Raw genomic sequence first — 27,688 nt, 5'->3', positions numbered from 1 at the left:
AACCAGGAGGTCAGGGTTCAATTCCTGTCAGGGCACATGCCCGGGGTTGCAGGCTCGATCCCCAAAGTGGGCATGCAGGAGGCAGCTGATGGATGATTCTCTCTCATCATTGATGTTTCTATCTCTCTTTCCCTCTCCCTTTCTCCCTGAAATAACTAAAAATATATTTTAAAAAAACACGTGGAGTGGCAGAGACTAACAGAGATAGCTGAATATTTAAGTATTCAGCTCAAGGATGACACTAGCTCAGACAACAGCTCAAGGATGACACCAACAAAAGGTTATTAAAATCTGGTGTTGAGTCATAGTTTTAAGTCAAGCTGTTTAGCAGCAATTTTCCTTTGAAATGTCTCCAGCACTGCCCAAAACCTGTGTGGTATGTGAATATCTGGTCCATTAAGCATCTCTTTCCAACCTCCCACCCTATCCTCCTGCCCATTCTCCTCTGACCACTCCTACACCCTTCTCTTTACCAAAATCTGAAACCCAGCTGTTTCTTTAGCAACATTTTTGTTTAAGTTGGAAGATCAATCAAACATCATAGGACTTTTCGATATTTAACAAATGGTGACTGACATTTTTAAAATCCAAAGTGAAACCTAATTATTAGATGTAAAAGAGAGAGGGGAAAAAAGTCAGATAAAATGCTTATTTGTCCTGAGTGCTCTCTCAGGCAGTCTCACCCCAGCCCCTGCTCAATGAAACTTCCTGGTAGACACTGTTGAGGTGAAAGACGGTTCTTTACTTCCACTCAAAGTACAGATCAGGCCAGCATTCTGAAAAAGAGGCAGGTTTCAGTGTTACTGGCTTTTGTTCCCTGCAAAATTTCACTTTTAGTTATTATTCACTGTAGGAAACAAATTTGTAACCCATTTCTCATGTTACCAACACACAAAAAACAAAATTTGATATCCTGGGGTTTATTTGCTGAGGGCACTTCCCATAAAAGTGAGTGAGTATGCATTGGAAAATGTGTCTGGGTAACTCCTTAAGGATAAATGTTAGTCACAATCGTTCCACCTCCAACCCCCAACTCTCGCCCCTAGCACCCTCCCCACCTCCTGACTTCCCGCCTCTCCAGGGCTGGTGACCTAATAGCATTTTTCTTCATGCATATTTTGGCTTCGCCCCATGGCCTGGCTGCCTTCGTCTGTCTGAGTCTTTTGAAATTCCTGCATGTTCGCCCCAGATTAAACCGAGTGTGTCTCAGGATGTGTGTTCCGTTTGGTTCTTTTCCCTTAACGTTCCCTGTGCAACGTGTCTGGGGGGAGCGGGAGGGGGGGGGAGGACGGGACGGGGAGGCGGGAGGGGCAGAGGCGAGGAGCTGTCCCCTTGCACGTTTCCAATCGCATTACGTGAACAAATAGCGGAGGGGTGGCCAGGCCAGAACGGCTTGTGTAACTTTGCAAACGTGCCAGAAAGTTTAAAATCTCTCCTCCTTCCTTCACTCCAGACACTGCCGGCTCGCCGGGCCGCCGCGCCGCTCCCCATCGCCTTCCAGAGCGCTGGGAAAGAGCAGAGGCGGGTGCCACGTCCCAGCAGCCGCCTGGGCTGGAGAAGGGTCTGCAGCCCAACCTTGGCACTGCTGGCTGGGGACTACGATACCCGCGCTCCGCTGCCTTCCTGGTGGAAGAGGTCTCCCTCCCTCACGTGATTTCTGTCCAGTTTTCCTTTTCTCTGAGCTACGTCCTCCCAGAGTGGGGGCAATCGGAGAAGGGGAGAGATGCGCTTCGCCTGGACCGCGCTCCTGCTGGGGCCGCTGCAGCTCTGCACGGTCCTGCGCTGCGCCCCGCCGGCCGCCGGCCAGCAGCAGCCCCCTCGCGACTCCCCGGCGGCTCCCCCTCGCGACCCCCCGGCGGCTCCGGGCGCCTGGAGCCAGAAGATCCAATGGGAGAACAACGGGCAGGTGTTCAGCCTGCTGAGCCTGGGCTCCCAGTACCAGCCGCAGCGCCGACGGGACCCGAGCGCCACCGGCCCGGGCGCCGCCAACGCTGCCGCCCAGCAGCCGCGCACGCCGATCCTGCTGCTCCGCAACAACCGCACGGCGGCCACTCGGGCGCGGACCGCTGCCCCGTCGGGTGCCGCCGGCGGCCGCCCCAGGCCCGCCGCCCGCCACTGGTTCCAGGCTGGCTACTCGTCGTCCGGGACCCGCGACGCTGGCCCCGCGCGCGCGAGTAACCGGACCGCGTCCGCAGAGCGCCCGGCACTCAGTAACTTGCGGCTGCCTAGCCGCGTGGACGGCATGGTGGGAGACGACCCATACAACCCTTACAAGTACTCCGACGACAACCCCTATTACAACTACTACGACACGTATGAAAGGCCCCGGCCTGGGAGCAGGTACCGACCCGGCTATGGCACCGGCTACTTCCAGTACGGTAAGCACCCAAGTCTCAGGAACCACCCGGACACCCCTTCCCCAACGTGGCTGGTGGCTCCCCGACGTGGCTGCCAGGGCGCGGCAGGCCCGAGCCCCCGCAGATCCGACCCCTCCCCCTGCGCCTACAGAGGCAGCCCTGGAATCTGGTGCAAACCGCGCGCCTGGCCCCTCCTGCTTCCTTTCCACATTGCTCTGCATCCCCAGGCATCCCCCATTCTCCTGCTACCCGCAGCCCCACACTAAAACAGCAGTCCGGCTGGGTAGAGGTTGAGGAGTAAGGGACACGGAGGGACCAGTGGCCAGGGCAGGGGGCGCAGGGTTGTCTCACTATGCCCATCACCTGCTGACGTTTAGGTCTCCCGGACCTGGTGCCAGATCCCTACTACATCCAGGCGTCCACTTACGTGCAAAAGATGTCCATGTACAACCTGAGATGCGCTGCGGAGGAAAACTGCTTGGCCAGGTACGAGCTGGGATATCAGCGGCCTGGCTCCCCTCTTGGCTCCAGGGACTCATCAGGTTCCTGGTTCTGACTACTCTTGTTCCTAACAGACAAGAGTTGGGAAATGGTACAAGAGCTGGAAGTAGGACTTGAACTCCTGGGCACCGTGACCTGGATGGAGAGAGAAAAATTTTAAGATGTCTGTGGGTTCTGCCTTTCAAACTGCAGCACAAATCAAGGAGATGGAGCAAATCCTTCTCCCAAGTGTGTTTGTGTGTGTGTGTGTATGGGGAGGAGGGGTGTGGATCTGTCTGTTTTCTAAGATCCTTCAACTTTAAAGCCAACTGTTTCCAATAACTTTTTATTAAACAACTAACTGTACAATAACATGGAAAATATTGTAATCAAAGAGCTTGTTAATATACCCTTAAAAGACTGGGGGTTAATTTGGCACTGAGGAACCCCTTATTGGCAAAGGTTAAGTTTTCTCCTTTTGTTTGAAGCCATAATTAACTTAGCTATTTGGGTGTCACTACAGCCAGAATAAGACTATGAACAAGAACTTTGTTTTTCCATCAGTCCTAAAATAAAATCATAGTAATAGATTTCTCTGAAGTTGCAGCTGGGAAACCAGCGGAGGGAGCTAGAGGACGTTTTGATAGGTCTCAAAAATTTTTACACTGTAAAATAAGGTCATTAGTCATCAGTAGTATTTGAATGCATAGTCACACAAAATAGTATATTAGAAGGAACCCAGTAATGTTTATTCATATATTTCTTCCACTGTGACCCTTTATAATTTTCAGGCTAAAGGAAGAGAAGAAAATCGAAGCTCATCATTTTCATTCTTGAGTCTTGCATCACTAACACCATTGCACTCCCTATACTATTACAGTAATGCTGTTGTTTTGAAGACAGTGAAGTTACAAAATTATTTGTCTAAAATTATTTGTTTACTTTTTAGAGTGATTTCCCCACTTTACATCATAGTTATTTGTTCAAGAAATGTATTATTTAATTCAAAGTTCTTAACAGGTAAATATGGATGATTTTTTTTTTTTTAATTTGGGATAATTTCCACCTCAGTTTCACTCATTCATATGGTTAAAGTTGACATGATTATAAATATAAAGTTTACTTATCACTTGTTATCTTAAAATATTTTTCAAATTATTGATTTCAGAGAGAAGAAGGGAGAGGGAGAGATAGAAACATCAATGATGAGAGAGAATCATTGATTGGCTGCCCCCTGCATGCCCCCTACTGGGGATCGAGCCCAAAACCCTGGCATGTGCCCTGACCAGGAATCGAACTGTGACCTCCTGGTTCATAGGTTGATGCTCAACCACTGAGCCACGCCAGCAAGACTATAATACTAATTTTATTGTTTTTATATTTATACTGAGGATTTCCATAGTTGTCATTCACTCACCCATTCAACATATATTCACAGAGCTCTGACTACTTGCCAGGCACTCTTCTAAAATCTGGAGATTCCACAATAATCAGCAAAATGCCCTAACTCTTGAACCCATAGTCTAGTTGGTTGAGTGGAAGAGTTACCATTATATACTGAAAAGGTTTTGCTTGTAATTGTCTCTTTAGTTAATAGTCTGTGAAAATAATAATGTTTCTTTTTTTAAAATGACAGCTCAGCATATAGAGCAGATGTCAGAGATTATGATCACAGGGTGCTGCTAAGATTTCCCCAAAGAGTGAAAAATCAAGGGACATCAGATTTCTTACCAAGCCGACCAAGATATTCCTGGGAATGGCACAGCTGTCACCAGTAAGTGGATGGGCCTCCTGGGTACTTTTGAGTTGGTTTTGTATTTTTCAAATGATTTTTACACAAAGGGAGAAAATTGCTGTCTTTCACATTTAGAATTTTTCTCTATGTAGTCTGACATAATCAATGGAATCTGTCTTTAAAGTAATACATCAATTATTAGATCCTGTTATCTTTTAAATTAGAAACTCTAAGTCCAGTTTATTAAAACTGTTGATAGGGTTCAGTGATTGGATTCACTAGAATTTTACTTCAATCTATTTCAAGTAGATTTATAAAAAAGCCCATTGTAGCCAAGATCATCTGTAGTTAGCATTTAACAGTATTTAATAAAGACCACAAGTTGTTATTAAAAGGGTTCAGATACCTTTCTCAAAGAAAGGTGTATATGATATACTCCATGAGCTGAGAAGACCTATCTCCATCTTTCAAAAGACCTGTATCAATACAACTTTGCCTGTTCTGTCCTAAATTTAAAGATTTCCACATTAGGTTATTCTGTAATTAGCCTAGATAAATTGCTCAGGTGTTTATTGCCAGAAAATCCTGATATGTGCCCTTAAACTTTCTTCAGTTCGAACCATTTCCTTTTGTTCTCTTCCTAATGGGAGCAGATGAATAACTCAGCATGTTCTCTTTCATGAAATGATAACAATAGACATGAGCACCTAATGTGCTGATAAAATAGAATTATTCATTTCCAAGTAAAAGTTTATACTCATTAAAATAATAATGGTGGATAAAACATACCATTTTCTCTTTTGCATTTCAGTAATGATTTTAAATCTATGGGAACTCAAATTTCTAAAATCTCACAGAAACCTCCCAAGGGTCATGTGCTCTTCTTTTTTGGAATGAAACATCAGTATGGCAGCCAAGGGAGATATACTAGAAAACACATAGCAAGTTTCACTTAAACACAGAAATTTACTGTCTATTTCTATTAAATATTCAAAGATAAAACAGGGTATAATAGAAAAGCAAAACACTCAAAATATGTCTTTTTCTTCCAAGTAGCAAAGTTGAAAACTTCGTTTTTATAGACTTCTGACCCTGGGTAGAGGCAGGGGGGCGGGGGGGGGGGAAGGGGGGGTGAAGGGAGATAATGCATGAATCTGGCTTTAAAAAGATAAACATTATCTTAACTTTAATGTGCAAACAGACGGGTGGGGCAGCGGGAAGTCATCTGAAGTTCTCACTGCTTTTTCTCTCTGCCACTGCCCACTGTCTGTGTGTTGTGGGGCACACCAGACATTACCACAGCATGGATGAGTTCAGCCACTATGACCTGCTTGATGCCAACACCCAGAGGAGAGTGGCTGAGGGCCACAAAGCAAGTTTCTGCCTGGAGGACACATCCTGTGACTATGGCTACCACAGGCGGTTTGCATGTACTGCACACACACAGGTAGGCTGGCATCATCAAATCGGGCATCTGCAGGCTTCAGAGAGAAAACAAAGGGGTCTTCTATTTCTTTCCTCCCGCCTGTCTTTTACAAACTGCCTCATTTAGGGGTTATCTAGTCAAGATAGAAGATAATTGAGGAAACAAACGTGAAGGCTTGATGATCCAAATTATTTTGAAAGTATTTTATCATCACAGAAGGTCACTGCAGACTCATTATGTTCCACAATCAAAAGCAGCACTTTACTCTCTGAAAAAGTCTGAATGGTTTCCATATCTGCGCTCATTCTGTATTCTTTCACTGGCTTGGTAAGGAACTGTAGAAAGGATACCTGTTTTCCTACCTGCAAAACCTAGTATGCTAAAAATAGGATACCCGGTGATTATGGTTAGCAAAAGGAGAGAAAGTAGGCTTCTTAAAAAGCACTTTAAAAAAACTGTCTCTTTTAATCATGTAAATAAAAGCAGAAGGATACAGTTTCTTTCTTTACACATATATATTTAAGACTACAGTATAATTGATGTCAGATGTTCTTTGGATGAATTTTTAAAAATCATGCTGAACTAAGCAATTTGTGTGTCCTATAATGGGAAAATCTGTGTCAGTTCAAAGCCATGCCAGTATTTCCATAAGAAACTCTAATTTGTAAAAGGACATTATAATTTTACTCCTGCCGAAATCTTGGCAAGGAGTAGTGAGTGTATATGTCTCGGAGCAAGGGGAAGCAAATTCCAGGGCTGTGGCAGGAAGCCTTTGGTGACCTAAATGTTACTGCTGCTTCTTTCTCTAAGCTTAGAATATGAGAGCAATTGGAGGGGGTAGGGTTCAATTCCATGTGCCCTGAAGCAACACTTATTCTTTAAGCAAAAGAAGATATAAACTACCCATACCTTACAGATGTGCATCTACAGAAATTCCTTTTTCACTCTGAGAGGCCCACAGGACCTGCCTGTGAAGGGACCTAGTTTATTGTTTGTATTCAGAAAGAGACACTGTGAATAGCTCACTGCTGAAATACATGAATCTAGGACTACAGGTATTTATAGCACTTCTAATCTCTTAATTCTTGGGGTCACCCCACTTCATTTTGTATGGTAGCTTTCCCCTTAACCATCTCATTTATGTCCTATTAACTGCTATTCACCAGGTCTTGCATTACAGGCAATTTGTGTTTTTCAATTAGACTGGAATATCATTTAAAGGAAAAAATAATTCTCTCAAAGCCCCAATAGTGACTTAGAATAGTTGTATTATAATGTTGATTAAATGTATCTAATTATAAAACTAGATATAACTTCCTTATATTTATACTTTCATAAAAAAATTATATGTTAAATATATACAAAACTAGAAACTGTCAGATTAACTTACTGTATCAGTTGTGTTTTGCTAAAACCAAAACAGCTAATTTAGACAGCCTCAGGTAAGGTTCTACATTTAATCTGGTTTTAAAGCATGACTTTGAATATATGAAATACCTGTTTCCTTAATAGCCTTAAAAACTCCCATATTTGTTTGCTAGTTCAAATAACCAAAGCTCATACTTAACTTCTGCCAGCTGAGTCATGCTAGAGTACCAGTTTCAGCATTCTTTAAAGCTCTTTTATTTATTTGAAAGTAATATTAACATTGTAGCACTATTTAACCCTGGATTAAATAGATATCTATTCCAATGACATCCTTGTAATGCCATAAATTTAGTAGTAGCAACAGCAACAACAATAAGAGCTAGCGCTTATTAAGTATTTATTATGGGATAAGAAAGCAAAAATTATTCTATTACATATTTATTCCTCAACATACTGTTAATGCATTGGTATGAGCAAAGGTGGGTACATGGTTCTCACTGCTGTGGCACAGGTACTTCTGAGTGTGGCCTGTCCATGCTACATTGTGTGTGGTATGAGAGCACAATTCTTCCTCTTTCTCCCCAAATCAGGTTATCATCAAACCAGCACTGGTAGGACATGCTTAGATGATTTTGCCATATCTTTGGCGACCAAGGTGATATTAAGCACCAAAGCAATTTGGGGTGCTGAAATTAAATTGCAGTATTGAGTTAAAATGACTCTAGCATATGCTTTTTAATTTACTTTAGATTACCATTAGAATGAAAATACAACAGTAAAAATTCTTGTGAAGAACTAATAGATTTGAGACTGAACCTACAGACTTCAGTATGAACAAACTTCTTCAGACTATAACTTTCTGGAGAGCAAGGACTGTATCTCATTGGTATTCTTCTCCTCGCAGCCTGTAGAAGTCACTCATTTACTTGCTGACATGAATACCTTAGCAAGTGAAGTGAGGTGGGATGTGTACATTGAGACATACATTCATCCCTTTAATTCAACAGGATATTTCAGTGACTATATGAGAAAGGGTACAGTGTGGTGGGGAACATCAGAGACTCTGGATCCAAATGCCTAAACTCAAAACCAACTCAGCCACTTATAAGCTACATATCTTCCACGAGTTATTTGATCTTACTGTGCCTCAGATTCCTTATTTATAAAATGGGGATAATAATAGCACCTGCTTCATGTAGTTCTGGGAACTGAATTTATGTTTAAAATGATTCCTGGTATGTAATATATAATTACTGTTAGCTATTCAAAAATGCAATCATAGACCTTACCCTTAGGGAGCTTACAACCTTTAGTTAGATGTTTTTATATAGTATGACTAGAGGCCCAGTGCACGAATTCGTGCATGGGTGGGGTCCCTCAGGGTGACCTGCGGGGATCAGCAAAACCCACAGTCCAACACTGCCTGCAGCTTCTACCTGCCGCTCCCTCTCATCCCGGCCCCACTATGCCTGCCTAGGGCTTGCGCTCAATCAGTCCCGATTGGGAGAGGTTTGCACCACCATTGCAGTGCTAGTCATCTGTGAGCCCTGTGTCTGGCACTCTCCAGAGGGGAGTGGTCTGTGGGATGAGGCCGAAACTGGCTCTCCAACATCCCCCAAGGGTTCCTGGATTGCGAGAGGGCACAGATCAGGCTGCGGGACCCCACCAGTACACGATCGGGGCCAGGGAGGGACTGCAGGAGGGCTCCAGGGCGTGTCTGGCCCATCTCACTCAGTCCCTATCAGCCGGACCACATCAGCAAGCTAATCTACCAGTCAGAGCATCTGCCCCCAGAGGTCAGTGCACATCATAGCGAGCAGTTGAGCGACTTTAGCATATCATTAGCATATTACACTTTGATTGGTTGAACAGTCGACTGGTCACCAAACGACCAGACACTTAGCATATTAGGCTTTTATTATATAAGACTAGAGGCCCAGTGCACAAAAATGTGTGCACTCGGGGGGGCGGGGTCCCTCAGCCCGGCCTGTGCCCTCTCGCAGTCTGGGACCCCTCGGGAGATAACGACCTGCTGGCTTAGGCCTGCTCCCAGGTGGCAGAGGGCAGGCCCAATCCTGAGGTGCAGCCCCTGGTCGGGCTCAGAGCAGGGCCGATTGGGGAGTTGGGGCGCAGCCCCCCGTCATGCACAGAGCAGGGCAGATTGGGAGGTTGCGATGCCACCCTCAGTCACGCTAAGGGTAGGGCTGATTGGGGGGTTGGGGCACCGCCCCCTGTCACACTCAAGGCAGGGTCGATGGGGAGGTTGCGGCGCCACCCCGTCACGCACAGAGCAGGGCCAATCAGGGGGGTTGGGGCTCCATACCCTGTCACGCACAGAGCAGGGTCGATCAGGGGTTGAGGAGCTCCCCCTTGTCACTCACAGAGTAGGGCCGATAGGGGAGTTGGGACACCACCCCCTGTCACACACAGAGCAGGGCGGATCAGGGGGTTGGGGAGCTCCCCCCTATCAGGCACAGAGCAGGGCTGATCAGGGGGTTGGGGCGCCTTCCCCTGTCAGGAACAGAGCAGGGCCGATAGGGAGGTTGTGGCCCCGCCCCCTGTCACACACAGAGCCGCAGGGCGATCAGGGGGTTTGGGCGCTGCCCCCTGTCACGCTGATCCCAGTGCCAGGAGGCCTCTCGGCTCCACTGATCCCGGTGCTGGGAGGCATATTACCCTTTTACTATATAGAATAGAGGCATGGTGCATGGGTGGGGGCTGGCTGGTTTGCCCTGAAGGGTGTCCTGGATCAGGGTGGGGGTCCCCACTGGGGTGCCTGGCCAGCCTGGATGAGGGGATGATGGCTGTTTGCAGCTGGCTGCACACCCTTCAGGGTGGGGGTCCCCACTGGGGTGCCTGGCCAGTCTGGGTGAGGGGCTGAGGGCTGTTTTCAGGCTGGCAGTGACTGAAGCTCCCAACCGCTCCTTTTTGTCTTTTCTTTTTTTTATTCTGGGCCAGCTTTAGCTCTGGCTCCAGCTCTGAGGCCTCTGCTGCTGAAAGCAGGTATCTGGTTTGTTTGGGTTCTATAATCTTGAGACACTGTATCAACTCCAGCTCTGAGATCCCGGCCGGCTGAAAGCTGGTTTCTGGGGTTTTGTTTAGCTTCTATATTTGTTACAATGTTTCAAACTGTAAGCTCAGAGGCCGGCAAGGCAGGCGGGGAACGTTGGAGTCCTCCGTCACTGAAGCAAGCAAGCCTCATGTTCAGTTTAAGCTGCCTGGCTGCCGGCCGCCATCTTGGCTGGCAGTTAATTTGCATATCACTCTGATTAACCAATGGGAAGGGTAGCAGTCGTATGCTAATTACCATGTTTCTCTTTTATTAGATAGGATTATAATTCAGAGCAGAAAAGGATAAATACTATAAAAGCTATATACGCAAGAAAGTATCATGGGCAGAGTACAGGAAGTAATTTCCAAAGGTCGAAATTGGGGAAGGTTGTACTGAGAAGAGAATATTTTAGCTAAATTGATTAGTATGTGGCCTTTATTCTTGAGCTGGTGATAGTCTAGAATTTTGGTGGAGGTCTATTTTTTCACTTAAGAGTATACTTATCACTGGTGATTTATGACACTTCTATGAAGCTAGATATACTACTACTTATATTAGGCAGGTTTTTTGTTTGTTTTTGGCTGGAGGTGCTATAAGGCTGAGTAAAATATATTTCTCCAGGGAGATGCAATATAAATATAGTTGTACTTACAAACTCTTGTAAGTACTAACTTAAAATCTGATTTACAAATAATATGCATTCTCTCTCTCTCTCTCTCTCTCTCTCTCTCTCTCTCTCTTTTTTAATCCTTCATCCGAGGATATTTTCTCATTGATTTTTAGGGAGAGTGGAAGAGAGAGGGAAAGACAGAGAGAAACATCGATGTGAGAGAAACACATCAATTGGTTGCCTCCTGCACGAGCCCCAACCAGGGCCTGTGCCAGGGAGAAGCCTGCAACCAAGGTACGTGCCCTTGACCAGAATCAAATCCAGGACCCTTTAGTCCACAGGCTGACGCTCTATCCACTGAGCCAAACTGGCTAGGGTTAATATGCATATTCTTTAGCATATCTAACCATACACCATCTTTTTAAATTTTTTATTTTATTTGTTTTAGGGGTTGAGTCCTGGCTGCTATGATACTTATAATGCAGACATAGACTGCCAGTGGATTGACATCACAGATGTAGCACCTGGAAACTACATCCTAAAGGTAGAGGCCTTTGAGAATATATAGCTGTAACTTATTTCCACTGCAATTTGATAGATCCCTTTCTCTGGATTCAAATGTTACATAATCATGACCCTGAAAGCAATTATACATTTTCTATAACTATTTCTAAATGATCCCAGACATATGATGTTTTATTTTATATAAATATATATATCTCAACAGATAGTATTACAGATATCTCCCAAAATGTCTTATTTTAAAAAACTTGAGGGGAAAATATATAACCTCTCCAGAGTTTAATAACCATTTGCCTAAAACTTCACCCACCCTGCCTCTATGAGTTGAAGCATGGTAGCCCTATGAAAACAGGAAGAAATTAACCAGAAAACACTGCTAATAAAATCTAAAATTCAGATGATGTTTGTGTTGCCTAGGTCAGTGTGAACCCCAGCTACTTGGTGCCTGAATCGGACTATTCCAACAATGTCGTGCGCTGTGACATTCGCTACACAGGACATCATGCGTATGCCTCGGGCTGCACAATTTCACCGTGAGTCTGACTTCCCTAACTAAGTGATACTCTTTCCCAAGCATTTTAGCTCATCAACAGGCATTAAACAAATGATATTTGTTTCTATCATCAGTATAGCCTCCTTGCAAACTAGGCCGAAGGTAGAAAATGGTCTGCACTATCACATAATTGGAGCTGATCTTTTTTTGGCAATGCTAGAGAAAGAAGGGTGTACTCAGCTTTTTAGCATCTTAAAACTTAGTTCTGAAGCACACACCCACACACAGAGAACACACTGTTTGCCCAGAAAGCATGTGTGGAGGCCGAATATGTGAAATATGCAATACACAGTGTGGGTGACCTTGTGGGAGCCCAAACGGTTGGGTTTCCTGCTGCTGCCAGAGTCCATGACGGAGTTCTGGAGAAATTCCTAGAGTTCCTCAAAGTACATTCTGAAAAATCACTGCCTTAAAGAATGCAGCTGAAGGGATCAGACTGCCTGCTCTGTGAAAATCAAGAGTTCACATATCTGAGTTCTAGAACAAATACTAGGGAAATATTCCACAAAAGAAGGGATGTGTGGAGGTACCTTCATCATTTTCTTAGTACTGAAATCCTTCTCCAAATGACATCTTAGATAGAATCCCAGCACATTAATATTAACAGGAGTGGTGTGTTGATGACAGTACTTAGCGAAAGCTGGGCAGGTTTCCTGCTTGTCTGCCCATCTCACCCTAATGCAGTGGTTCTCAACCTCCCTAATGCCGCGACCCTTTAATACAGTCCCTCATGTTGTGGTGACCCCCAACCATAAAATTATTTTTGTTGCTACTTCATAACTGTAATGTTGCTACTGTTATGAATCATAATGTAAATATCTGATCTGCAGGATGTATTTTCATTGTTACAAATTGAACATAATTAAAGCATAGTGATTAATCACAAAAACAATATGTAATTATATATGTGTTTTCTGATGGCCTTAGGCAACCCCTGTGAAAGGGTTGTTCGACCCCCAAAGGTGTCGCCACCCACAGGTTGGCGACCCACAGGTTGAGAACCACTGCCCTAATGCCTTAAGCACTGCCTGCTTTAGTGTTGCTGGGTTAGAGAGTCTAAGAGTCTAACTACACATGCCACCTGTGAGCGGCACCTTCTGAACAATGAGCACACCATGAGAGTGATACTGACAACGCATCAGGTTTGCTTTGACGCTGGAGAGGCACCGGTGCCTCTGGGTCACACAGAAAGGTGTAACAGGTACACTAGAAACTCACAATTAATAGTAATTTCTCCCTGATGTACCAACCAGGACAGTGGTTCACCACACATGCACCAGTAGTTGTAGGTTTCCCCAAGACCACCTAAACCGGTTGTGCAGGTTCTGCCTTAGACCTGGGCTCCTGTCCCATGCTCCACTCACAGAGCCACCTCCTGTGGCTTGGGCTGCATTCACCTTACAGGGGCGCCTTTTCCTCATTCCCATGAATGAGCAAAGGCTGTGCTTTACAAGTGTCATCACGTGCCACTTTCCATCACATGCCATTCAAGGTCAATGAAGCTTGTAACTGCAAAAGGACAGCACTGAAAAAATGATGATTAAACATATTCTTCTGAACATGCCAACAACACAGGAAACCTGGATGGGTTTATGACCCATATAGTACAGAGTGATCACAGTGTAACTGCAAATCCCCAGAACAGCAATGGAATTTGAGCTAAAATAAATGGGTTATCTTAATTTTTATAATTCCTTCATTCTCTAATCCTTGGTACTCTCACACGTGCATTATGTATTTATTGAGGTCCTGTACTGGGTATTAGAGAGCAATGCAAGGATAAATAAGATTCCTGACCCTGTATAGCAATAATTCCAATTAATTACTTGTGAATCTTTGTTCAATGTTTGTCTCTTGTCCTACTGTCATAGCCGGGACCTCGCTTCTTGTCTACTGTAAACCCCTTACCAGGTATAGGTCTGCCAACATGTAGCCTCTTAGTCAATATTTGATTAATAGATAATTACCCTCTCTTTAGGGAATTGAGAGGATGAGAGAAATACACAACTGTAATAAACAAACAATGAGGAGTTCCACGAGAGGTAAAATAAAATGTAGTGGGGCCAAGACCTCTGTTATAATAAGCTAAGTGACTCCCAGGTACAACTGCTAGCTTTGCTCCAGGATGAGGTCTGGAGAGAAGACTCTGTTGTTTCACAGAATGTGTCTTGCTTTTCATCCAGTAGAATCCATTGAATTGGATGTTGCCAGACATTTCCTTTTTCTTTTTTTAAAATGTGTTTTTATTGATGTCAGAGAGGAAGGGAGGAGAGAGAGAAACATCAATGATGAGAGAGAATCATTGATTGGCTGCCTCCTGCATGCCCCTATTGGGGATCAAACCCACAACCTGGGCATGTGCCCTGACCAGGAATTGAACCTTGATGTCTTGGTTCATAGGTTGATGCTCAATCACCACTGAGCCACGCCAGCCAGGCTGCCAGATATTTTGAGCAAATAAAAATTGTTTCAGCCTAGAGTTGCCTTTTCTTTTTTTAACCAGTTGCCACTGACTGTAACTAAACTGCGAGAGTGGTTGAGATAGAATTTTGATAATGAATATTGATCAGATGAAAATGTGAGTTTAATAACCCATAGTTAGTGAATCATAAATAAGATCATACTTATCCATGAATGGAAAATAATGGGAGAAGTGCAGAAACCTCACCTTCAGCTGACTGCCTCTTACACTTTCACTTCCAGCCTCCCTTGCTAGGGATCAGAGTTCAGAGGAGGGGGAGATGTCCTCTGGCTGAGAATCAGGAGAGGCTTTAGGACAGCATTTGAATTGGGCCTTGAAGGCTGAAGAGGACTGCACTGGAGAGAGTTTGGCAAGAGCATGCTCTGAATGTCAGAGGGAAGGTGGGGTGAGGGAACTGGGGGGGGGGGGGAGAAGATTAACCAGGGAACTTATATGCATATATGCATAGCCAATGGCCACAGGTAATAGTGTGGAGAAGACCTGGAAAGGGTAGGTGCAGAGAGAAGGGGGTCAATGGGAAAAAAGGAGGAGGGACATCTGTAATAATATCAACAATAAAGATAATTTTTTTAAAAAAAGAGCATGCTGGGAGGAATCAACATCACTGACACCTACATGGCAGGAAGAAATTGCAGGATATGTTTGGAAAAGCAAGTGTTCCGGTTTGGCTAAAACATGTTTTATGGAGTGAAGAGTTAGGTAAAAAGGGTGGAGCAGTAAAATGGGACCAGATCAAAGAGAGCACTGAAGAGCAAGACAGAAAGTTAGAACTTCATTTTGGAGGCCATGCAGAGTCTTTACGGTTCTTGGGCGGGGAGCATACGTAACCTAAAGTTATGTGGTCAGTCTGGTGACTGTAAGTAGCAGTGGGTGTGATTCCCTTGGTAGCATTATTGTACTTTTTTAACTCTTAAAGACATATTACCTCTCAGTTTACTGATGTTTTTCACATGAATGAAATATTTGAGAGCATTCATTGGTGCGAACAAAGCACCCCGTTAGAAAGTGTGTGCCTTTAATGTATCCTCTTCTCCCTCATTTTCCTTATTGTATACAAAACATATAGACCAAGTGACTTTGCGGTCCAGTTCAGTTCTATGATGATACAATTAAGTTCTCTTCTCACAGGCATTACTGTTGGGAAATTTATGGTTTATGATTTGGACTAAGTGCATTCTTATTTCCTTTACATGGGGAATCTGTGATCATAATGTCAACACACTAATATTGATGTATTGGCTTTGATCCAGTGTCTTGCACATTAATGCCTCACTACACATCCCAAATCATGCTGGGAAAGGACTGATACAGGACAGTGAGAGGCCATGGCCCTGCTTCTTGGTGCACATGCCACACTTGCTCCATGGAGTGAACTCACCCAGGCAGAGCTGCTGTTCTGATGAGTCCTGCTTTACTTTTGGTTGTTTCAGTAGATTTTTTTTTAACCATAAATATCAGGCATATACTTTCTGCTGCTGACATAGTTACTTTCTTTAAATCAGTGTTAAAATCAAGTATTGGCCCTAACTGCATTATCCTGATATGCCAATGTTGCAGGTTCAATCCCCTGTCAGGGCATATATAAGAATTAACCAATGAATGCATAAATAAGTGGAAAAAGAAATTTATATTTCTCTCTCTCTCTCTCTCTCTCTCTCAAATAAAAAAATATTTTTTCTCAATCAAGTATTAATGGATAATTTCATAAGGTAACTGCTGCTTAGGTGGAGGAAAAATGAGATCTCAATTTTTTAAAAGGTTGACTTCAAACTTGTCTACTGTATTCATTCATAATATTATCAGGTTAATAACTTATCTTTTGTTTTTTAATATAGGTATTAAAAAGCAAGCCAAGACTCCCAATGGATAAATCAGTGCCTGGTGTTCTGAAGTGGGAAAAATAGATTAACTTCAGTAGGATTTATGTATTTTGAAAAAGAGAACAGAAAACAACAAATTAATTTTTGTTTGGACTTTTTTATAACTAAGCACATAACTGGATTTTGAACATTTAAATTGGCATTGTTTGGAAAAATTGTAATATTATTATCCACATTATTTTGTGAATTAACATGTTTCAATTCTGTAGTTGCACCCTTGGCTCTTTCAAAGAAATCCAAATTTATGCTTTTTTTGAAATTATAATACAGAAGAGAAAGTAATATTGCAATGAATGAGCCAAAATTACTTTGAACTGGGAATTTTCTAAAGTGCTGTAACTTCAGTGAACTACGGTAATCATTGGCTTATATATGTCCTGGCTCCTACTGTTTAAATAGGTATGGACACATTTGGTGCTGAGAAAGGAACAAATGTATTACCATTGGTCTCAAAAAATATTACTATATAGCAGAGAAATGGCAGTATATGTATTCAGATAGCTACATCCCTATATAAAATTTATGTTTACATTTTTTAATTAGTAGATAAACTTTCTTTCTGTCAAGTGTACAATTTCATTCTGACATACGTCAGTTTTTATTTTGGGACAAATTAAGTAATTGAGCTGCCCAACTCTCCCTGACATTTTTTGATGCTCCACTCTACTCTTTAATTTTCCTATGGGCAGAGACCTTTTAAGTGGCATCTTAAAATTACCCTTCTGGGAACTGGTATACATAGGACAACTGTGTCAGTGGGAAGTTATTCTGATGACAAACGTGATATATCCAAAGATAATGCACAATTAAGTATATTGAAGTACTAGCCAAAATTTTTTTCTTACAGACATAAAATAAAAAGCAAAATGAACTAGTCCCTCAAACTACAACTGTCTCTCAAATAATTTTTAAAAAGTAATGAAAACCATCTTAGAATTTTCCAATTTCCTACATTTAAAAAAATGTTCAGCTTTAAAAAGAGGAAGGCTAGACAGTTTTAAGTTATCCAGAATAGATGACATAATGTGTGTGGGTACAGGAACCATATCCTATGTCATCCAGGGAATCAGTCGTGTGTGTGTGTGTGTGTGTGTGTGTGTGTGTGTGTGTGTGAAATATAATCCAGATTAGCAAAGCACACAGCATTATGTACTTGAGGGGTTAGTGAATAAGGGTAAAAAAAAAAAATACTTTCGGCAAAACCAAAGGCTGTGCTGCATAATGAGACAGCTGTGCTTTTATTTTAAACTGTGAAGTCATGTGCCACAACAGAATTGGGAGACTTCCTTTTTTTCTTAGATTCAAAAGGTGCAGAAAGAAGTCAAATTACACTTTCAAGTTAGTGGTGCTTAAGCAGAAGTTTTTCTATATTAACCAGTATTAAAATCTCAAGCAAGGTACTTCAAGTGCCAGGACACACAGGTAGAATTTAAAAATGAGTTGGCCTCCGTGTATTACATGCCATGGAGTTGTAAAGTCAACACCATTCAGCATTCACTCAGTGCCTACAGCGGTGAGAGGTGCTAGAGATGGACAGTCATTGAGGGGTGGATAATGGAGGGCCACAGATCTACATCCGCCAGGGCATACTTCCCAACAGAGAACACAGACAGCTTAGTAGAGACCAGAGCTTTCACTGAGCTAGTATCTGAGCTATGGTATAGCTTCTTTGATGTACCTCTTTGCCTTAAATTGCTTTTTAGTTATAAGATTGCAGAAAGATACTTTCTTTTAGATTATAATATTTTCAAATATTTTAACATACTTACTTTTTAGAAAAACGAAAAACTACTGTCAGTATTAATACTGAGCCAGACTGGCATCTACAGATTTAAGATCTATTAGTACAAGATTCTTACCCCTGTATTAAAAGCTAGCCAATATCATGGCCTTTGGATACACGAGATGATACATTTACTATCATTCATTAGGCCCTCCATTTGTCTGTCCATCCATCATCATTTGAGGGCCTAATATATCCAGGCACTGACATGCTAGGCATTAGGATATAAAAAAGATTTTCTCTAACCTCAATTAAGTATTAAAAATGTCATTATTATCCTTTAGGTTCACTTTATTTCATTTTTAACAATTATAAGTACATGTCTAAAAATTTTTATTTTAAGCTCTATTGTTTTTCATGACCATATTTTATTTTAAAAATAAGTTAAAAATTAATAGTTATATGCATGTATGTGTTACTAATAATTAAAAATATGTTTCCAATCCCTGAACTGTCTGCTTTTTAAGTATAAAATGTATTATTTGATTGATTTTGAAAAAAAAAAGTTTCGATTAGGAAGTAAAGATTCTTACTTAATCCTTATGCATTCTTCCCTCTCAGTCATTCCTCAACACTCCCTTAACACTCAATATTTTTGAACCTCAAGGGATCTCTTCTTTGAATAACCACAAAAACTCATAGAAAATGACTAGCTGGTAAAAGTTATCCATTAGTAAAATAAGCAATCCAGCTTTATAAACCCTAAATTAAAAAAATTAAACAGAAAGTAGAAATAATACAAAGAATGTTGAGTAGTGAAAAGAGACTGGCTTTTAAACTAATAAAGACTGTGAAAAAAATGGGCTAAACAGGGAAATAATTTAATGAGTCTTCCACACACCATATTAATGGCCTCATAATTATTCAGACCACAGTCTGGACTAAAGATGTCTTGACCTTGGGGGTGAGGATTCAGTTTCCCAGCAGTACCGGAACATATGAATCTATAACTTGCCTATTTCTAGGAAATCTTTACACTTTTACATAATAAATTTATTCACAATTTCAATCACTAGGCATTATTTGTAATAATGAACAATAATTGTTTTTTATTTGAAACCTCATAGAATAATCACATTTAAACATTCCAAATATTCAGATTTCAGAGGACATGCCATGCATTACGATGATCATGGCACTGAGAAATCAGCTTTAGCAAACTGTGTGAAATATACAATTTCTGGTCAGAAGATGTCTTATTTTAAAAATAGCTTTTTTGACACTAACAGTATAGTAACTGATAAGTAAAAAGTTACCCCTTTCCTACATTTTTTATATTTAGAATCCATATTCACAAATAATACATTCAAACAACAGCTATATTTCATTTTCAGCTACCAAAAGTCCTGGGCCACTTTTAAACACTTCAAGCATTTCATTTATCTTTTAAACTAAAATGGTGCTGAATTATTTCAACTTGAATGTAAAAATGTGTTGTCTTAGTTCAAAGGATATATAAACATTTAATTAATATATAACTGCTTGCTACTAACTACATGTCATTTGATATTGTAATACTTTCAATGAAATTTTAGTTTCTTCCAAAATTTCCAGGAATCCTATTTGTAAAACATCTGTAAGTTTTTTGAGGAGCTCTTAATTTACATGCCCTGACACTGGTTTTATAGTCTTTTTTTACACTCTCACATTCTTTCATTGTATGCTATACTACGAGTGCAAAAATGCCTTGAATAAATGATTTCAAGTATCCATACTGGTCATTTGTTGTTACATATAAATAAATGATATGAACTTCATTTTAGGTTAAAATCTAAAAGCCCATGTATATGGTTTGTGGTTTTGCTTAGTTGCCTTTTGTATTAACAAACTGTTTAATAAGCTCACACGACTTGAAATTTGTCTATGATGGATAAAAAGAAATCTAGTTGATGTTTTAAAAAAGAAACTATCATATATGAATGGATCCTAACTTTCATCACCATTACCAGTCACTTCAAGGACACAGAGCAGGCATTGAGAGAACGACCACATTCTGTTTTAATTGGGATTTATAAGAAATATGCATAAGCATACATACACTCAGGGGACACATTCAACTCAAGCTACAAACTAGCCATAAAAAGAGAAACATATGGAACATTGCTATCATAGAAATCCTTATTTAAATGTTTACCAGATTAGCCTGGAAGCTGATAATCTGAGAAAACAACCTGCCTCAAACTGTGGACAAATGTTTTTTTGGGGGGAGGGAAATTCACAAAACTAACCCACAAAACAATTCACCTTTAAAGAGCTCTTACAGGTAAAACAGATGTAGGCTTGTGGTTGGCAGTTTGGAGATTTAAGTTGTAGAATATCTGGTGATACTCTGAACGAACAATTTTCTGCTTCCCTAGCCTACTCAAGGTAAAGTATCTGAATACACTTTCCTTATTAATGCAAAAGATAATTTTCTTTGTCCCATCAATGTTCAGTATTTCTCACACTGTTCAATATTAGCTCATTAACCAAGATGGGGAGGGCAGATCATTCACTTTTGTCAGAAAACTTGACTGACTTATGCTACTCATTTATTATTTGTAATCCTTGCCACAGATATTAGTAGAGGATTATTAACCCACAGGTTGAATATATCACTTGTGTTGCAGTAATCTGTAGCTTACATTTAAACAAAGCTCTTGCATCATACCTCTTTTTAATTTGAAAAAGTAAAATATTTATTACAGAATTAGGAAAATATTGATTTCCTCAAGCATGTATTGAGGGAGTCTCATTTCACAAGACAATCTACAAAAAAAGAACCAATATAAAATAAGAAAAATGTTACCTGTGGCAGATATTCACAATACATATTACCATATTCAATAATTCTAAGAAGTCCTGTAGTAAAGAAACCACTTTATAACTTTATTATCTAGTGTTTCTCAAATTTGTTTTTCCATAAATTTTGTTTTTAAGATAGCATATACTATGCTGTCAAATGTTGTTTTTTCATGGAAAACTCTGGGATATGCCATATTAATTAATTATCAGCTCATAAAAATGAGATTATTTGAAAATTACTTAAAACATTATATGACAGTAGCAGCATTAAAGAGATAGGAAACAGGAATATCTGAAACCCACCAATTCACTGCCTGCCTAGAGGTATGATATTAGGGAAAATAACTTTTATAACAATTGATAGTTGGGATGCTGCTGGGGCTAAGATTCATAGATAAACAGTCTGGTAGTTGTGATCACGTCACTTTTATTTTAGGACTCTTTGATTTCTGGTAATAGAAATATACTTAAACTTGTTTAGTCCAAAGAGGAATTTATAGGTTCATGTAATCAGACAGAAAAAAGGCAAAGGTAGGTGCCGGGAGCCAGTCCATGCTTGCTGTTTCAAGGGACCTGGCATATATGACATACTGTTCTTAATATGTTTGCTCACCTTCTTGGCACTGTGTGTTTTAACCAAGGTCTCTGAGAAAGGTTGTTTCCCCAGGTAGGGATTTTCCCCTGAAGTTAGGGAGGGAATAAAACCTCTTAACTAAGTGCCAGGTGGGTAATTAATCACTTTAACTATGAACAATCATGCTTAAGCTACATAATCTTTACTCCCGGGAATGGAGATAAGAAACACCCTAACCTTTGAAATAGAGATTGATAGGATTGGAATCAACTGGTATAAATACAGATGTAAGAAGACAGAACCGACAGAGACAGAAGCTAGGCACAGAACCTACACAGAACATTCTCTAGAGACAGAAGAACTTTGCTGGAGAGAACATGGCAAAAGATCCTGGACAGAAACTGGCCTCAGAACCTAGAGACAGAACCTAGCAAGAGAACATGGCAAAAGATCCTGGACTGAACCTGACTACAGAAATTGGCAAGAGAACCTGACTAGAACCTGGTGACTGAACCTGGCTGGAGAAGCCGGACAGAACCTGGCTGGAGAACCTAGCGAGGGAACTTGGCTACAGAACCTGGCTGGAGAACCTGGAGAACCTGGCTGGAGAACCTAGCAAGAGACCATGGACACAGACCCTGGCAGGAGATCCTAAGCAGAACCTCTCCGGAGATCGAGACCAGAACTTGGTTGGAGATCCTGGCTGGAGATCCTGGCTAGGCTGCTGATCAACTGAACACTGTCTCCGTGTCCTTCCTTCTTCGCCGACTCCGTCCACACCTTTGGGGACCCCTGGACCCGCTGGGGTTGGACCCCAGCAGGTAGGGTTGTCCCTAGAGTAGATGGAACCAGGAAATCAAACACCATCAATGTTCTCGCTATTTTCTCTCTGGGTGTTCACTTCATTATTTTGGTTTAGTTTCTCCATGACGATAGAAACTTTGTTGTCTGCAGATCTCATTACACATTTACACAGCTTATTGAGCAGAAAAAAAATGGCATTAACCTATAGCTCAAATTTGATAAATTCAAGGGAAGGTATTTCGTAGGATCAGGCTGAATCATGTGTCAATCCCAGATCCAATCACTGTGGAGACCATGAGAGGTCCCAAAGGAGTCAAGTGCTCTTCTTATTCCATTATAAATGTCAAGAAGACAGGGTCAAGTAAGAGAATGGCTGCTTACAGACAAATTACATGACTGCATTTTTGCTCTATGTGTAGGTGTGAGGGGAAGGTGGGGGAAAGAAAAAGGATTCCCCAGAGAAAGGGGTGAGTTATTAAGGGTATTTTCAATGAGAAGTTTACTGGGAACCAACAATCCACCTACTTATGCCAGCAAAAAGATTAATAAAATCAACATATATATATAATTCAACTCAGAACCTTTCTTTCCAAGCTGTTCATCCACCCTATTTCTGTTAAGAGAACCCCATATTCTCAGAATCCAAGGGCTGACTTTTTCACAAGAAGGACATAAAGTCACCTTCCTCTCCCTTTCAACATGATTTCCCTCCCCTACTGGCAGGTCTAAGCAGTCTTCTCCCTCCCACCTCACCGTCAGTGTTTCATAAAGTCTTAGTAGATTAGCATTTCAGAAGGGAAGCTCATTCTTATAGGTGAGAGAAGATCCCAGTTCCTTCTAATTCAACCAGTCACACTGGAGTTGCAACAGGTGGGTCATTCAAAAAAGAAAAAGGGAAAAGAACAAGAGAAAGAACCATTTTTTTAAGGTTTTGTTTCTCCAATTGCTACCCATTCCCACTGAACCCTCTACCATCCATCTACCCTGTTGTTTGTCTTTGACCATCAGTGAGAGACTCCATCTAGAAGGAGTACCTTAGGGGAGGCGGGTATTGCACTCTTTATTTCTATTAGTTACACTGTGCTTTTAACACATTACAGTCCCTATAGAGTGGGTGCAGTCAATGGTGAAGTAAAGGGGCAGGGAAAACTTCAGAGAAAAGCACAGTAAAATACTAGTGTTCTGGAAGAACTGCAATAATAAATTAGAGATTAGGATGAGATAATAAATAGTCAATATACCCATAGCTCTCCCAATATTCTCTCTTGATATTCTCACCATCTTTTAATCTAGATAAACATGTACACATGGTTATGCTAGGGTGAGGTGAGAGTAGTATACAGGTGTGACAACTCACCCGAGAGGTTTTTGAGCCTGAGTCTGAGATACAACTGTTAAATTGGCTTTGCGGAGAAGAAATCTAAGAGGATGAGGTCAGTGGAATGGGATGGAAAACATACACATGGTGCAACTTCTTCACTAATTTAGGCAACCTGCTCTCTGGAAAAGGACTATTAAGCCAAGACTTTCTTCAAGACCGAGGCTGACCAGAGATGCATTTTAGTCCACAGGGAATTATCCTGTTACTCTTTCAGAGTTTGAGAAGGCTTATCAGGAGCTAGGCACACATAACCTTATTCCCTGTCTCCCCAATTTTCTCAGGGGAATATTTCTGAATATTAGAGACATGGAAAAAAATGACATATTCTCCTTTTCTCTCTCCTCATGTAGGGATTTCACAATTTAACTACAGGGGCCCTCTAGAATTCTTTCTCTCTCAGTGATCAACAAGAGGTAAATGTGAGCGCTTTAACCTCAACAACTGGTCTCAGTTGAATCTACCAGGGGAAAAAGAAAAAAAAAAAAAGGTGTAAGAGTGAACTTTGCCCTATCACAATAATTTGGATCTTCACCCAAAACCAATACTTCCATCCTTGGAACACATCATAATTCCCGAACTTGTACACTATTTCAAGCCTCTGGGGTCTTACCTGGACTGCTCTGTGTCCAAGTAGAGTTGTTTTTCCCTCCTTTTGGTACAGATTCAAAACCCTCTGCCTTTCCACTTTCCTTCTTCCAGGGAAAAAGAGGAGAGGAGAAGAGTGCAGATTGGTTTGGCTCAGTGGATAGAGCTTTAGCTTGCAGATTGAAGGGTCACACGTTCAATTCCAGTCAAGTGGGGGGAGACAGATATGAGGGGGAGAGATGAGGGGAAGAGGAAGATGAGAGCCTTTCCTAAAAAAAAAAAAAAAGTGCATTTTATTAAGAACCTTCAATGCTTGGGCTCATGGGAATTCTGGGTTCTCTTGACTGAGCAGAGGAGACAAACAGTTCAGGGCAAAGGGGCCTTAAGTATCTGGGGAGTTACATCATCTCCAGGGGGTCCCTCAGTCTGGCCTATGGGGATCAGGCCAAAACTGGCTCTCTGACATCCAGAGGGGTCCAGGATTGCACGAGGGCAGTTCTTGGGTGATGCACCCCAGAATCAGGCTCCCTCCTCTTTAGTTGAGGGTGTGTCACCCGAGAACCGTTGCTGCCAAGTCACCACAGCTCGGCAGCTCCTGCGTTGAACGTCTGCCCCCTGGTGGTCAGTGCGCGTCGTATCTACTGGTTAGAGCATCTGACCCTGGTGGTCATTGTGTGCCATAGCTACTGGTTGGAAGGTCGGACAGTTGCTTAGCCTTTTATAGATATAGACTAGAGGCCCTGTGCACAAAAATTTGTGCACTCAGGGAAGGGGGTCCCTCAGCCTGGCCTGTGCCCTCTCGCAGTCTGGGACCCCTCAGGGAATGACCACCTGCTGGCTTAGGCCTGCTCCCCTGGGGATTGGGCCTAAGCAGGCAATCAGACATCCCTCTGGCAGCCCGGCAGCCCTCAGGGGATGTCCACTTGCCAGTGGGGAGCAGGCCTAAGTTGCAGTCGGACATCCTTAACACTGCTGAGGAGGCAGGAGAGGCTCCCACCACCACCGCTGTACTGGCAGCCATCAGCCTGGCTTGAGGCTGAGCAGAGCTCCCCCATGTGGGAGTGCACTGACCACCAGAGGGTAGCTCCTGCATTGAGCGTCTGCCCCCTGGTGGTCAGTGTGTGTCATAGTGACGAGTCATTCCCAGTCTTTCTGCTGTCAGGGTCAGTTTGCATATTGCCCTTTTACTATATAGGATAGAGGCCTGGTGCATGGGTGGGGGCTGGCTGGTTTGCCCTGAAGGGTGTCCCAAATCAGGGTGGGGGTCCTGCTTGGGTGCCTGGCCAGCCTGGATGAGGGGCTGATGGCTGTTTTCAGGCTGGCCACACCCCCTTTAGGGTGGGGCTCCCCACTGGGGTGCCTAGCCAGTCTGGGTGAGGGGCTGAGGGCTGTTTTCAGGCTGGCCGGCGACTGAAGCTCCCAGCCTCTCCTTTTTTTCTTTTTCTTTTTTTATTCTGGCATATATTTACCTTCTATAATTGAAACCTTGTTGCTGTCACTGGAGCTGAGAGCCGGCTCCAGCTCCGTGGCCACGGCCAGCTGAAAGCAGGTATCTGGGGTTTGTTTAGCTTCTATAATTGAAACTTTGTTGCTTTTGGAGCTCAGAGCCAGGCCGCGGCAGGCGGGGAACCTTGGTTTCCTCCATCACTGGAGCAAGCAAGCCTCCTGCTTGCTTCAGCTGCGTGGCTGCTGGCCGCCATCTTTGTTGGTGGTTAATTTGAATATCTTCCTGATTAGCCAATGGGAAGTGTAGCAAAGGTACCATCAATTACCCTTTTTGTCTTTTATTAGATAGGATGGCTTATTTAAAGATGCCAGTTCACTGGTGATCTCAACCTCTATCTCTGCAGATTGAGTTTATCTGCTTCAGATTCTTCTCTGTCATGGAGAAAGTTCTTCTTCAGGCTTCGTAATGATCACCTTTTAAGTCACTAAACCAAATTTATATTTTCTGATTAGTCCATTCAAATGGACATTGTTGGCCTCCATGCAGGTAAAATAGAAAGGTGACTAGATGATGTAACTCCCCAGATACTTAAGGCCCCTTTGCCCTGAACTGTTTGTCTCCTCTGCTCAGTCAAGAGAACCCAGAATTCCCACTAGCCCAAGCATTGAAGGTTCCTAATAAAATGTATCTTTTTTTTTTTTTTTTTTTTTTTTTAGGAAGGGCTCATTCATTTTCTTTTAATGGTCATTGATATCTTTGGTTGAAATAGTTTCTCAGATTTTTAGCCAATCACCTATTTGGGACTTTTAAAAATATATATTTTTTTTATTGATTTCAGAAAGGAAGAGAGAGGGAGAGAGAGATAAAAACATCAATGATGAGAGAGAATCATTAGTTGGATAGTCTCCTGCATGCGCCATAATGGGGATTGAGCCTGCAACCCGGGCATGTGCCCTGGCCAGGAATCAAACCATGACCTCCTGGTTCGCAGGTCGATGCTCAACCACTGAGCCACCACAGCTGGGTGATAATGAGCAGTTTTGACCTCAAGGTAGGAGACATGAAATATCAAGAATATGGATCATTTTATAGGACAGGCCTAGCAGTATACGAACTTGGACAAACTAGGCAAAAGCAGGATTGATCGGAAAGGAGGCTGATGGCCCTTTAGACATACTTCCACTTTGTATTCTTTTCCTAGGACAAGAAGCGTTTGTTTAGGATGGCTGCCTTTCCTATTTGTTGTAATGAATGTTTATATTCAGCTAAAGAGTGCTACATACAGTTTTTATATGTTGAAAGCTTTTCAGCTAAGAAGTAGTCTTTAGGTATCAATTATTATTTTAATGCTAAAATTTAAGAAACCAATAATTTTATAGGGAAGCATGCCCCATTAGCATGTTGATTAAAAAGTATCTGTGAAGATTGGATCAGGAACAGAATAAAGCTTTGTGCATGGGTCATATGTATATTTTTTTTCTGGTTAGAATTGGGAAGTATTCTTCAATTGGTCATTTATAAAAGTTTAGAGAATTTCAAAGAGCCTTCCTTGCTGTAATTCTGTATGTGCTTTTGTATGCCCAGGTGGGCAGGTGCTTGAAGTTGTTTTTCTCTATAAAGCTGCAAAAACAAAATAAAACAAAACAAAACCTTCCCCAGATCTGCCTGTCTTTTAATGTTGTACAGCCTTCATTTTAGTTTGAGTTAAATTCTTTGTACATGTGCCAGGGGTTATTATTGTCAACCTTCTTCAACCTTGGCCATACTATACTTTGTAAGGTTTGGATTTTTTCCCTTTGCACTTGGGCACTGGAATTATAATCATACTAGGGGCCCAGTGCACGAATTTGTGCACCTTGAAAGGA

General features: G+C 42.0%; 1 protein-coding gene across 3 annotated transcripts; it reads left to right on the top strand.

The window, feature by feature from the left end:
* Positions 1 to 1,565: 1,565 nt before the first annotated feature.
* LOX (lysyl oxidase) lies at positions 1,566 to 17,641 on the top strand (the record flags this gene model as incomplete). 3 transcript variants are annotated; one of them, XM_081090223.1, is made up of 7 exons in its annotated part: positions 1,706 to 2,378; positions 2,735 to 2,843; positions 4,474 to 4,611; positions 5,863 to 6,019; positions 11,477 to 11,572; positions 11,968 to 12,083; positions 16,421 to 17,641. In XM_081090223.1, 7 exons carry the CDS (start codon positions 1,724 to 1,726, stop codon positions 16,425 to 16,427), a joined length of 1,278 nt encoding a protein of 425 aa, XP_080946349.1. The 3 variants fall into 3 exon arrangements, with proteins under 3 accessions (XP_080946351.1, XP_080946349.1, XP_080946350.1); XM_081090225.1 differs by lacking the exon at positions 11,477 to 11,572 and having other exon boundaries at positions 1,566 to 2,378; XM_081090224.1 differs by lacking the exon at positions 16,421 to 17,641 and having other exon boundaries at positions 1,724 to 2,378; positions 11,968 to 12,087.
* Positions 17,642 to 27,688: the final 10,047 nt, after the last annotated feature.

The sequence above is a fragment of the Myotis nattereri genome (assembly GCF_964212035.1).
Source record: "Myotis nattereri genome assembly, chromosome: 4".
NCBI classification, from domain to species: Eukaryota; Metazoa; Chordata; class Mammalia; order Chiroptera; family Vespertilionidae; genus Myotis; species Myotis nattereri.
This window is presented reverse-complemented; position numbering and strand designations above follow the sequence as displayed.